Below are 13,361 nucleotides of genomic sequence, written 5' to 3' on the forward strand. Positions count from 1 at the left end.
ACACCCCTCTAACCATTCTCAGTAAAGAAAAGCAGAATTATATGCTCTGCTTGGATTTGCTCCAATTTTGCCAAGTAGAAGGGGGGAAATGAACCCAAATACATTAGTGTTGCACTGATACATAGAGCAATAATTGATTGGACCCACTACAATTTTCTCAAATTAATGTCTTCCGATAAGAGGTGCTTTCCACCTTAGCTTGCTGAAAAAGTTTCTGTCCCCAGATTTCGCAATATATACTGGCACTGACACTTGGCAAACGCACATTTTAATTTCCAGGATTATACAGCCATTCTGACTTGGATTTTCAATATAAGTATATCGGCCACATTTGGCCTCACGATATATCCAATTTGTATAGAGAAATCTGGTGACAGATCCTCTTTACAATGACTTCAAGCCACTTACAAAAGGGGTCCTAATGTCTAATTAAAGGGAATCAGTCAGCATTTTTTTTTTCTATGTAATCTGAGAGCACCATGATGTAGTCATGGAGACCCTGATTCCAGAGATTTGTCATGTTTTGGGCTGTGTGTTGCTGTTTCAATAAAAAAAAAAAGCAGTGTTTTATCAGCAGGAGATTGTAACTACAGAACTAGGTGTCTTGTGCCGTCTAGTCAACTGCTCTATGTAACCCTGCCCCCACCGCTGATTGGTAGCTTTCTGCCTATACACTGTGTACACAGAAAGCTGCCAACCAGTGGTGTGGGCGGGCTTATAGAGAGCTCAGCTTTTGCGCTCTGCGAGACCTGCAGCAGAGAAACAGTGACTGTATCAAAATGACAGCATTCAGACCAGCAAGTGACACATCGCTGGAACCATGTTGCTTTCAGATTACATAGCCAAAACCTGCAGAACTAAAACCTAGATGGTTTTCCCAATACATATTATTCACATATCCATTGGATAAGTGATAAATGTATCATCGCTGGGGGTCTGAGAGCTGATCATGAGAATAAAGGTTCTCAAAGATCTCTGTAGTGCATTGCCATTCTGTCAGTCCATAAAAATAAATTAAGCGCTGTCAATGCAGAAGAACCACAGCTCAATTCTCTGGGTCAGACTCACAGGGACCATAAATTTATGACATACCCTGATGTCTCATTAATGTATTTTGGGATTAATACCCCTTTAAAGGGGTTATCCCGGGATTATTTTTTTTTTACTGTTGGTCTAAGAACTAACAGGCAGGGTGTTGCTAACTACCTGTCTGTACTGCACACTACCGATCTCTACTGGCACAAAACGGTCACAGCTCACTCCTCACGGCAATTCTGCAGCTTCTGACGATGTCACACTGACAGAGCAGCTGCTTCTCATCCGTTCTGCTCTGTCGACAGGGCATCATTGCCTATGCAATGCTGATTGACACCTGTCTTTGCGCTGCCTGTTGGTTGCCGGCGGTCAATCAGCCGGACGGCAGTCACGCCTCATCGATGGAGCAGCCTGGAAGAGGAAAAACAGCTCTGTCGACGTGAAGCAGATGAATAGCCCACAGAAGAGGTCCATGACTGCATTGATTCGGTACCGGGGACAACCCGTCTATCCGTTCTTAGTCCCATAGTATATAATTAAAAAAAAAAAAAGTGTAAAGTGATAGTCATGGATGACCCCTTTATGTATACTGGGGTCATCTGCTGGATGACCGCATAAAGGAGAATTAACGTCATTACCGCACAGTGATGTGTGACTCTAAAAGATATTACATGGTTGAAATCAGATTTTTGAACAGGCGAATGAGTGAATGAGTGAATTAGGCTCCAGCTCCACTAATAAGCCCTTTATTATCAATGCTGCAGTATTATCTGATAGCTAATATATTAGAATAGAAATTCACACAATCCAGTTCACACCACCTCTGAGAAATAACACAACTTGGACCTCCAGGGTCTTGTATGGCCCCAAATTATATTTTTAAACTGTATATATAATTTTTATTTTAATCTCCACCTCACATGAAATCGGTCCTCGCTTCCCACAGCAATCAACCAGAGCTCAGGTATGTGCGGCAGGACCACTTTTTTTTCAGTTTTGATAAAAGACGCCCATGTTATGACAGGACACAAGCAAAAAAAAAAAAAAAATTGGCCCAATAAGTCTTGTAACTTCATATCATGGGGGACCCATCTGCTGATATAACAGCCAGGACACATCGTATCCTCCTATTAAAGTGCTTGGTACGTTAGTGTTTTAACTTGGAACACAATTTCTCAGTGGTCATTGAAGACAAGTGGAAAGGAAGGATTTTATTAGAAAAATGATTTTTTTTCTTTTACATTTACTAAAAGGGAATAAACTTTAAAGGTGCAGCTCCACTTTGCCTGTGAACAGTCAACAAACGCTTATTGTATTACTGGCAAGAAAATGTGCCAACCAGAACGAAGAGAACAAAAAATATAATTTAGACAAAAAAAAAAAACAGGAAACAAAGAAAATGAACTATAGGAATCCAGCAAACTAAAACTGCACCTTTAAAGGTTAATTTAAAAATAATAAAAAAAAACCTAGATGCACACCACTTTTACATGTTGGTACAATATTACCAAAGGCCAGGAAAAGAAAAAAAAAAAAAAAGAAAAAAAAAAAAAAGAAGGCTTATGAAACTTCTCTTTTAGGGAGATTACAAAATAAAAAGTTGGGAGTATGGGCAGAACTACACAAATAAAAATTACACATTTTTTGTTGAAATACATCAGACTAGGTTCAGCCTATACAAAAAAAAAAAAATCCTCTAAAATAATCTTGGTAGTAAAATAATACATATGGGAGTGCCGTCCAACCTTTCTCAGCCGTGACAGCATACCTTCTCGTGGTTATAACATGAAGAGTGAAGGGAGCAAAAAAAAAAAAAAAAAAAAATTATTTTTTTAATGCTTTGAGGAAATTGTCAGTTTCAGACATTAGTATTCAATAGGGAAAGAAAATACCCTAAAGTTCCATCTCCTCCTCCCCAGCGTAGTTTGGATCCCATCCATCTCGGCCGTTCCTGGAGGCCAGCTTTAACTCGTTTTAGCCTTGCATGTCGAGAGCCCGAAAGGCCTTCCTGCTCTGTGGTGCCACCTGTAGGGCCAGACTGTAGATGCCATCATGACAATTTATAGGTTAAAATAATGCTTGAGCTGTGATCAAGGAGTCAGCCACCCCCGCTGGGACAACACTGCTCTACGCTATAGTCCTTTCCCAAAAAAGGGCAGCGCTCCATTTTTGTTTCTCGTGACTGCACTTCAGCAGTTAACAAGGGCCACACGTGTAGAGGAAGCCTAGCCAAGTTCTGTTCACTCAGATCTACGATGGGGCACCATCCCCTGATCCGGCTGGCACTGCTACTTGAAGCCTACCACTGGCATTAATGGTGTTGAGTAGCGCTGGTCTTCTCTGCCAGGTGCCGTAGGAAACTATCATCGGGCTGTCCACGGTGGTTCAATGCCTCGCTTTTAAAGAGAGCCGGAGGTGGAGGAAGGTGTGGAACAGGCGGTACCGCCAGGTGATGTGGATGGGAGTGAGGATGCAGATGGAGGTGAGAAAATGGATGTGGGATGGGTCGAGGCGGCAGGGAACCCAAGGTATTAAGGTTAAGAGGTGGTGTGGGACTGCTGGGTGGCACGTGGATTGTTGGGAGGTTAGTGACAACTTGTGAGGGATTATTAAGAGCAATCTGCAAGGCTGGCGGGACACCCACTGGACTGGTGACCCTGAAGCACTTCTCTTTGTGAGCCTTAAGCATATTGGAGAAACGGAAGCGCATACCGCACACGTCACATGGGTAAGGCTTTTCCCCCGTGTGGGTCCTGCGGTGGCGTTTCATGTTTGGGCGGCTGGTGAAGCTCTTGCCACAGATTTCACAAATAAAGGGCTTTTCTCCTGGAAAAAAAAAAAAAAAGTTTGCCTATTATGTGAAATGTCATCGTGTTTTTTTTTTCAATTGAGGAACATTTTCGAACTCTACAAGTCATATTAAATGGGTATTCTGGTCCAAGCAAGCTATGAGCTTTCCACAGAATAGGTAACAACTATTAATTGGGTGTTGGTCCCACTGCAGTGACCCCACCAATCTCTTCTCCCAGCAGATCATGCACGAGCTCTGCCGCTATAGCACTGGAGCACTGGATACAAAGACAGGTGAGCTCTGCTATATCCGTCGGTGTGTAGACATGAACAATGCAACAGGGCACATGGGCAGCCTTTAGTGCCATTCAATTCTTCTGAAAGCGATCTTACGGCCATTGGACAACGAATCTGTGGGAATCTGACAGTAGGGCCACACCAATATAGGAGCCATCACCTATCTAGTGGATTACACTGGAATACCCCTTTAAGCTCCATATAGGGGTTCCTACACAGTCAGAAAGTTACTCTAAAAGGAAACCTGTCAGCAGGTGTGTGTACCTTAAACTAATGTCACCTATTAAGTTGCTGAAATGCTGAATAAAACTATATATTCCTTTAAGGAATCTGTGTTTCCATCAGAGAAAGCACTTGTCCAGTTTTTATGCTAGTGATCCACAAGTGTAGGGGGCTTGGCCTTACACATACAGCCTCTCTCCCTGCCCACTGCCCATCACTTACTGACGGGTCACTCTTTTCTCAGTGATCTGCTGACCGCCCGAAATCTTGTGCAAGCGCCTCCATCTCCGGAGTGATGCGTGCACAGGAAGTTCCTGAGGATGCTGTGAGAGCAGGACTATCAATCTCCACATGTGTGAGATCCGGGGTGGGTGAGCAGGTGGCAGAGAGGAGTGGACCTGTCAGTCAGTGATGGGAGGATAAAGAGGGAGAGGCAGGAGAGCTGTAAATGCAGGATTAAGCCCCTTTACTTGCAGCTTATTAGCATAAAAATTGGAAAATGGAGAAACACTGATTACTAAACCAAAGAGGTATGGATTTATTCTGCACCTAATATAGATGACATGAGTTTGATTTACAAATACCTACTGACAGCTTCCCTTTAAATTTACATCAATTATGGATTCTTTGAGTTCTGTAGAAATGGAGCGGAGACCACTATAAAGTTATATTAAGAAACCAGCAATGCATTTTAGACCTGGAAAGGTGTGAGGAGAAAAGGTGAAGAATCATTTTAAAGTTTCCTGGGTGCTAACGTTTTCAGTCTTCTCCACAGACTCTGTGACTAGAGGTCATTCCAGCCTCTTCTCCTCTATTACATGATACATCTTACAGGCTGACGAATATTGCTCCTCGCAAGAGACCAGTGACAACACAGAAGGTATAAAACTTCTACATCACAGTGTGGGGCAGAACAGACATGACCTATAGCATATAGGAGGGAGGAGGCAGCACGCCAAATTTGTTGTAGATCAGTGTATTAGTCCAATATGTGACGTCTTGGCTACAACATCAGTCTTTCTAAAGCAAGTGTCGTAGCCAAAATGTCGCACGTTGGACTAATACACTATTTTTTGCCCCAATCTTGGAGATCTGCCTCGTCCTTCCAACACATCTGTTCATGTAGAGGCCTGCCGGGGATTGTCCACCATGAGACGTGTGCCCTGACTAAATACGTCACAAGTCGGGACTTGGAGTGCTGTTATCTTTAATGATCTGTATCATGTCCTATACACAGGCCACAGGTAACCATGATCTAGTGACATCAAGTTACCAATGATCCGAATAAAGGCACCTGCCCGGAAGACAGAGACCATCATGGCATCCAAGTATCGTGCAGGGAAATTGAGTGTGCCTGCTGTTCCATTCTAAGGGTACGTTCACATGAGCATATTTGCTGACCAGGAAAAATTACTTGGACAACCACCAGGTCCACGGCTATTCAAATGGGATGTTCAGATAAGTATTTTTTTTTTTTTTTACATGCCCTGGATCTGCTCATGAAAAAAAAACTGCAGTGTGCATTCTATTTTCTGTGTGTTGGGTGAAAGTCGCCTATATAAGGCTATTGGGGCAGAAAAACACAGATCTTCTGTAAAGCATCAATATTTTAGAGATATTTAAGTTCTTATCAAAGAAAACTGTATTTGGTCTTGTAAATGGGATAAATGTAACAGGGATAAAGATGCCTCGTTCTGGTAATGGGTGAGGGTCCCATTGGCTGGACCGCCTCTGATCTAGGAGTTATCACCCGGACATCCTACATGTGGATAGGTGATAACTTTTTCCTACTGGAATAGTAGTGAACATTATAGGCATGCTAGATTTTTTTCTTTGGGTGACAGGGCTTCCTCTACTGTAAACAATTAGAACAGCGACTGTCACTTTCAACCTGAAAACTCAATTAGTAGGGATACAAGAGTGCAGGGGTTACATACCAGTGTGCGTCTTCATGTGCTCATCAAAGTATTGCTTCATGTTGAAGTCTTTACCGCACCACTGGCACATGAACTGCTTGTGTCCAATATGGATGCTCATGTGGGAACGCAACTGGTACTTGTACTGAAAGCGCTCATCACAGTTCTAGGAGCAGAAGGCACAGGGTCAGTGTGAGGACTAAAGGCAATGTACACAGCTTATAATAAGAGGAGGCCGTTATATTTCCAAACCATAGCATGTTTCTATGTAGTCACTAAACAGAAAGCGTTGCTAGCACTGCATGTGTGGATGGACGGTATCAATCAGCCTTACTGGATAGAGGTCACTCTACATGTAACACATGGGGACACAAAAAACAAGATGGCAGGTCTGGATCTCACCTCACATCTGAACGGCTTCTCCCCAGAGTGTTGCAGTGAGTGGACCTTCAGAGACATGCTTCTCTTGAACGACTTTCCACACGTTTCACAGGTGAATGGCATATCCTTCGTGTGAGCTGCAGAAACGTGTGATAAAAGGAAATATATCTATACAGGGTAAAACTGCTCACCAAGAAACTAGATATCTATAACGCCAATAGCTTCACCTCACAGGAAAGATCGTCATACCCAGCTCCGTTGTTCTGCCAATCGTGCCAGGACGTTAACTGAAAGTCTTACAGTGGCAATATGCACTGCAGTGAACTTTTTCTTTTACAACATGGCCCCTGTTCATCAAAACTGGTGATTTTTACACCGGTCTTAATGAAGGGGAATGGTGGACTCAAACTCCTGATCAATTACAGGAAATCTTTCTGCAGGTTTTTGCTATGTAATCTGTGAGCAGCATACTGTCTGTAGGGGCTGAGAGCTTGATTCCAGGGATGTCTCACTTACTAAGCTGTTTCAATAAAATCTGTGTTTTATCAGTAGGAGATTATCACTACAGGACTAGTTGTCTTGTGCCTTTTAGGGTACCGTTACACCTAGCGATGCACCAGCGATCCCGACTAGCGATATGACGCGGTCAGGATCGCTGGTGCATCGCTAGGTGGTCGCTAGTGAGCTGCCACACAGGCAGATCTCACCAGCGACATAGCGGTGGTCGGGGATCGCTACTTACCTGTCAGACGCGGCAATCCTGCGTCCTCCCGCCCTGCTCCACGCGTCGCTTCTTGGCGCCACAGGAAGCCCAGCAGGAAGTGGCCGACGAGGAATGGTCCAGGAGCTTCTCGCGCGATCAGCGATAACCAACGGGGGAGCCGGTTGGAGGTAAGTATCACATGCAGCGATATCGCTAGCAATATCGCTGCAACGTCACAAAATCGGTGACTTTACAGCGATATTGCTAGCGATATCGCAGTGTGTAACGGGGGCTTTAGTCAACTGCTCTGTGTAACCCCACCCCTAGCACTGATTAGCAACTTTCTGTCAATGTACAGTATAAACAGAGAGCTGGCAATCAGTGGTGTGGACGGGGTTATACAGGACAGAGCATTCACAGCACTGCTAGATTTGCAGCAAAGAATACAGAAATTGCATAAAAATGACAGTATGTAGACCAGTACATTGCTGGAGTCAGGATCTCTATCCCTACATCATGCTGCTCTCAAATTAAGAGGTGAACACCTCTTACTGAATCAGGAATGTCTGACAAATGGCATGCACCTCCGTACAGCGCACCACAAATCTTACTCCAGTCAGACTCATGAATTAGACGAGCTGTGGTGTCATGCCAGTGAAGCTCATTTTGGTGTTGCTGGGTAATGCCAAAAATCAAAAACGTTAGTGCAACTTCGTGTTGTGCATAAATGTTGTAACTTTTCATAGTTTTGTATGCCAGATGCCTAAAAGCTTTGATTCATCGTGGCCAACATGTACATTCATTTTATGGCATTGACTATTTTGGATAAAGTTATAATAAAGTGGTTTTAGGAGGCAACAATCATTATCAGGAATGAGCTGGTAGTACAGCCATCAAAGTAACTTCTGTGTACACCGATAATAGACAACATGTAGCTTCCAACGAACACAATCAAAGACTCAATCCACGCAGCATGGCACATGCTGGCCTCTGCTCTGCATGTCTGGAGCATGCAGCATCCCTATCATGAGCGTCATCTAGTGGTCAAAGTATAAACTGCAGGCTAAAAATCAAGGCGATAAGATTGTTTTTGTCTGCAAAACCTACCTACAAGATGCTTGCGAACATGGGCCATTGTGTAGAACTTCTTCTCGCAGATCTCGCAGGAGAATTTCTTCTCGGCGTAGCCATGGACGATCTTGATGTGCTCATGGAGGGACCAGAGCTTCTTAAATGTTTTGTTACATGTGATGCACTGTGAAGAAGGGGGATAGATGAACGGTCGTAGTTCTAGGACGGAATATTTATATTTGGTAAAGCATAAAGAATCAACAATCATAAGCAGATCAATCCTGACACGTTTATAAGCCATTTATAGCCTGATGTCCTCAGGATCTAGATATTTATATTCATCAGCTTTCACCCTCAGAAAAGCAAGGGAAGCCAATTTCTCCAATGTGAAGCTCCACTTTATATAGTTATGAACGGGACATATTCTTCCACCTGTAAAATGTATGTAGTTTCCAGGACACTATATGGTAAAAATGAAGAATGTCATTCAAAACAATAACTCGCATGTCAAGGGGAAAAAATATGACCTGGAAAAAGAGGGAGGAATAAAACCAAAGCACAAAAATAAAAAGTTAGCCAACATGGGAAAGAGTTCAGGGGAAAGGCGAAGAAATGAGATTTCTGGGGTGCTTGGGATTTTTTGTTTCTTTACAAATCGGACAAGTCCTTAAGGTACCCTTGTTGCTGAGATGAGACCTGAGTGATCCTGCATTAAATCTAGGCCTTAGATAAGTGTTCCTTAACCTGTGACACAGCGGCTTTTCGGACATTTCAGCATGTCCTGCTAGCTGTACGTTGGGGATTTTTACTTTGGATGCAAAAAAAACCCAATAAAACAAAATAAGGATAAGCCCAAGTGGTGGATTGTAGTCCACCCGTGTTTCTGCTGCCTCCTCACATTGGCATGCCAGGCTTGACAGGTCACTCTCCATGAGGCGAAAATTTACCCCTTAGACCCGAGCTTCAGGTTACAAAGCTCAGTGGATCTATGTGAGATCACAGGGAGCAATCTGCAGGATAGTCTGTAGTACTACATAACAAAAATTAGGTACAATCAATCATAAAAGTACCCTATAGTGCATACTGAGACGTGACAATAATCAACTAACGAGTAAGTGAATTTTTTAGTAACATTTTATCTTTTACATTTCACAATCTGTTTTAAAAATAAAAAAATCTTTACGTTTTTACACTTTGGCTTTTTTAGACTAACTTAGCCACAATGAACAAACTATTTTATAGTGATGCATCTAATGAGCGGGTGCACAGTTCACTATGAAGGGAGAGGGAGAGCATGGAGAGCTGTGAAATCACATACTGTGACTGGTGTGTTATTAGAGGTATAGAGAGGGGTTACTGGTCATTGTAATCTTGACACTGATCACAAGGAGCCTGCTGAAAACTAGTGATGGGTCATTAGCGAATTATCCACTACAAAAAGCCGGCTCTCTTCTGTAAATTATTGGAGCCGGCACCCAAACGACAGTAAAATGACAGTGTCCAGCAGCGATACAGCTATTGTATCTTTAGTATGTGTTCACCTACGATGAATTCATATTTAATAGGGATTCATTTGGGAAGAAAAGAGCGGACTCTTTTTGGCGAGTGAAGCCAAGTGATCAAGATCACCAAGAAGAACAGTCATCCTGAAAGGACAAAACAGCTCCAGAGGCCAGTGTGAAAACTGCAAGATTACTACCGTGTATAGTCATGTATAAACCGACCCCCCCTAATTGTGCCACAAAACTGGGAAAACTTATTGACTCGCGTATAAGCCTAGGGTGGAAAATGCAGCAGCTACTGGTAAATTTCAAAAATAAAAATACATACCAATAAAAGTAAAATTAAGACATCAGTAGGTTAAATGTTTTTGAATATCCATATTGAATCAGGAGCCCCATATAATGCTCCATACAGTTCATGATGGCCCCATAAGATGCTCCGTACAAAATACACCCCATATAATGCTGCACAAAGGTTAATAATGACCCCATAAGATGCACATAGAATATGCCACATAAGCTGCTCCATAAAGGTTATGGCCCCATAAGATGTTCCATAGAATATGCCCCCATAGGATGATCCATAGAATATGCCCCATATGCTGCTCCATAAAGGTTATGGCCCCATAAGATGCTTCATAGAATATGCCACCATAAGATGCTCCATAAAATGCTCCATAGAATAGGCCCCCATAAGATGCTCTATAGATTATGACCCATAAGATGCTCCATATTATATGCCCCCATAAGATGCTCCATAGAATAATCCCCATATGCTGAAGCTGCTGCAAATTAAAAAAAAATAATATACTCACCTCTCCGTCGCTGAGGGCAGGTGCCGGTGTCACTGCTGGCTCAGGACCCGGCACCTGAGATATTCACCTGTCCCCATTCCCACGCTGCTCGCCGCTGTATGCAGTGTCCTCTGTCAGTGACGTTCAGCAGGCAGAGGGCGCGGCGTGCACCAACTACGTCACCGCACCCTCTGACCTGAACGCCACTGACAGAGGACACAGCAGACAGCGGTGAGCAGCGTGGGAACGGGGACAGGTGAATATAGCGTATACTTACCCCTTCCTGGCGCGGTCTCTGCAGCCCCGTTCTCCCACGGTCTCCAGGGCCTGCCTTCAGCGGTCATGTGGCACCACTCATTAAAGATATGAATATGCGCATATTCATGTCTTTAATGAGCAGTACCACGTAACCGCTGAAGGCAGGCCCCTGAGACCGTGGGACAAGCAGGGGGGCTGCAGAGACCGTGCCGGGGGGGGGGGGCTGAAAATCTCGGCTTATACGCGAGTATATACAGCAATTCTGTATTTTTTTTCTTATTTTTTATAAGATTGTGATATGAGAAGAAAAAAAAATACAAAAATAAAAATATATATATCTAAAACCAGAACCTGATAGGTCGCTTTAGGATAATGGCTTCCTTTTAATTGTTGGACTCATGAGACCCCTTAGGAAACCCAAAAGTTGTTAAGAACAAACTTGCCAAGAAGCATCCAATTAGCCGGATCCCTCAGGAATAACCTAATGGTCTGTGCCATGTATGTCAGCACTTTCTCTGGGACTATGGAGTAATGAGTATCTTCTGTGCAGACAGCGAGATGGAGTGAATTGTCAGGAGGCCCACTGCTCCTGATAATGATGAACCACTATCAATATCTCTCCAAGGCGCCTTGTGCACATTACACGCATGTTGGACAAAGCGTAACATTTTGGCGAGAATGGCCGACTACTTAATAAAGAGGTGCCTGAATTTGCCCTGAATCAGAAGAAAGGTTGGTTCCCTAAGGGTGTGTGCTCACGCTGCAGATTGTCCTGCAGATTTGTCAAAAACCGCAGGTAAATCGGCAGGTCAAAAGACCTGCGGTTTATCTACAGTTTTTCTGCGGTTTGACACCTGCCATGGAGCAGGTGCCAAACCGCAGCGGAATCCGCACAAAGAATTGACATGCTGCGGTTTTGAAACCGCAGCAAGTCCACATTGTCTGCACAGTGGTTTTCATTTTTCATTAATTTTAATGGTACTGTACACCGCAGGACCAAAACCGCTGCGGATCCGCAGCAGAATCCGCAGCGTGTGCACACACCCTAAGTGTCCAATCATTTTTCCTGGGGAAAGAAGCGTTGATGCGGTAAGTGTCTGGCAGCGACTTAATCCGTATTCATTGTGAAATTACAAAACCTTGCCAACCTGGAAATATCTTCTTAGTGATTTCTAAGTTAATAGAGGGGGAAAGTCATACTAGCCAGACTCAAAAAACTCAGTATAACCCATGGATTTTACACAAAGCCCTATAACTTAAATGGAACCAGTGTAAGGATTCATTTCACCAGAGGAGGCGCTGGAGAGATACTGAACACTTGCTGCTGCGCTGCCCTACAGATGGCAGCGGTACAGTGGTCTTAGTCACTCCCTCATGATTGCTCCAACTCTTCTTTTAGGCTACGGTGAGGTAAACGCATTTTTGATCAGCGTACATCTGTGTGCACAAAGGAGCAATGAATGACCTAGGGCAATTTATCACATGGCAGAAAAAAAAAAATGGCAGCATGCATTAGTCAAATCCATTCTATGGACACCGAACTGGTAGTTTTGTCAGAAGTGTCCTGCACCCCTCCGGGAGCTGCGAACATGACAAGTCTGAGAATTGCACAGTCCGTCTGTGGTCTGTGATCGCCCCAAGGCCACGGTCAGACGTCTGTTATCCATGCATGTGTCCCGAGTTCGTCACCGACCGAACATGCACTCACTATAGGGCTGTTCTCATGTCCGTGCTCTGTTACAGCAGAAGGGCCTTTATGAGGCATACACCTTAACAAATTAGGCGCATTTTACAAGTACTGGGTGCCTCCACCAGCAATGTTATTCCTGTAATTTATGCCACTAAAGTGGTGTCAATTTTCAAAGATTTGCCGAGTGGGTGTTGCCACACACCGTCCACTCTGTCGCAGATGGTTGCGACTGGTGTAACAATGGCAAAAGTTGCCAAAGTATAGTGCAATTTCCAGTTTCACTTAAATTTGGTGACATTACATTTACACCAGAAAACTGGCAAAACACCTTAATGAAACAGACCTCAAGTGTCTGGAAAAAAATAAAAAATGGACACATGACTTGATTTGAGTTGTGAATCAAATCTCCCATTCAAATCAATGGGACTGTAAAGATGAATGGCGCAAACTCATTTTTAGTTTTCTACTCTGTAATGGATAGGAGAAGCTTGGAGGGTCTTTTCCATGCATATGACAAAAACTGAAGCTAAACTGATGGTAAAAACAGACCCACAGACCAAAAATGGATGAAAATCAATCAGCATGCTGGCAAATAATAAACTTTTTCCTTGTAAGCAAAAAATATCTGAATAAGGCCTTACACAAAGAAAGGGAAAGTATATTAATTATTTTCAACCAGTAGCTTTTTCTGAAAAGGAATAT

The 13,361-nt window shown here is 43.4% G+C and overlaps 1 protein-coding gene across 4 annotated transcripts in view; it reads right to left on the minus strand.

Annotated features, from left to right (window-relative positions):
- Nucleotides 1-1,765: 1,765 nt before the first annotated feature.
- The window catches only part of ZNF652 (zinc finger protein 652), a 34,130-nt gene continuing 22,534 nt past the window's right edge, over nucleotides 1,766-13,361 (minus strand). For all 4 annotated transcript variants that reach the window (XM_073572743.1, XM_073572742.1, XM_073572744.1 and 1 more), the window contains 4 exons: nucleotides 8,452-8,599; nucleotides 6,663-6,778; nucleotides 6,282-6,426; nucleotides 1,766-3,861 (listed from right to left, as the gene is read on the minus strand). In XM_073572743.1, the coding sequence (XP_073428844.1) occupies nucleotides 3,347-3,861; nucleotides 6,282-6,426; nucleotides 6,663-6,778; nucleotides 8,452-8,599 (924 nt within the window). In that variant the 3' untranslated portion in view covers nucleotides 1,766-3,346. The remainder of the gene's footprint in view (nucleotides 3,862-6,281; nucleotides 6,427-6,662; nucleotides 6,779-8,451; nucleotides 8,600-13,361) is intronic.

The sequence above is a fragment of the Dendrobates tinctorius genome, unplaced genomic scaffold (assembly GCF_039654945.1).
Source record: "Dendrobates tinctorius isolate UK_male_01 unplaced genomic scaffold, ASM3965494v1 ptg000032l, whole genome shotgun sequence".
NCBI lineage: Eukaryota > Metazoa > Chordata > Amphibia > Anura > Dendrobatidae > Dendrobates > Dendrobates tinctorius.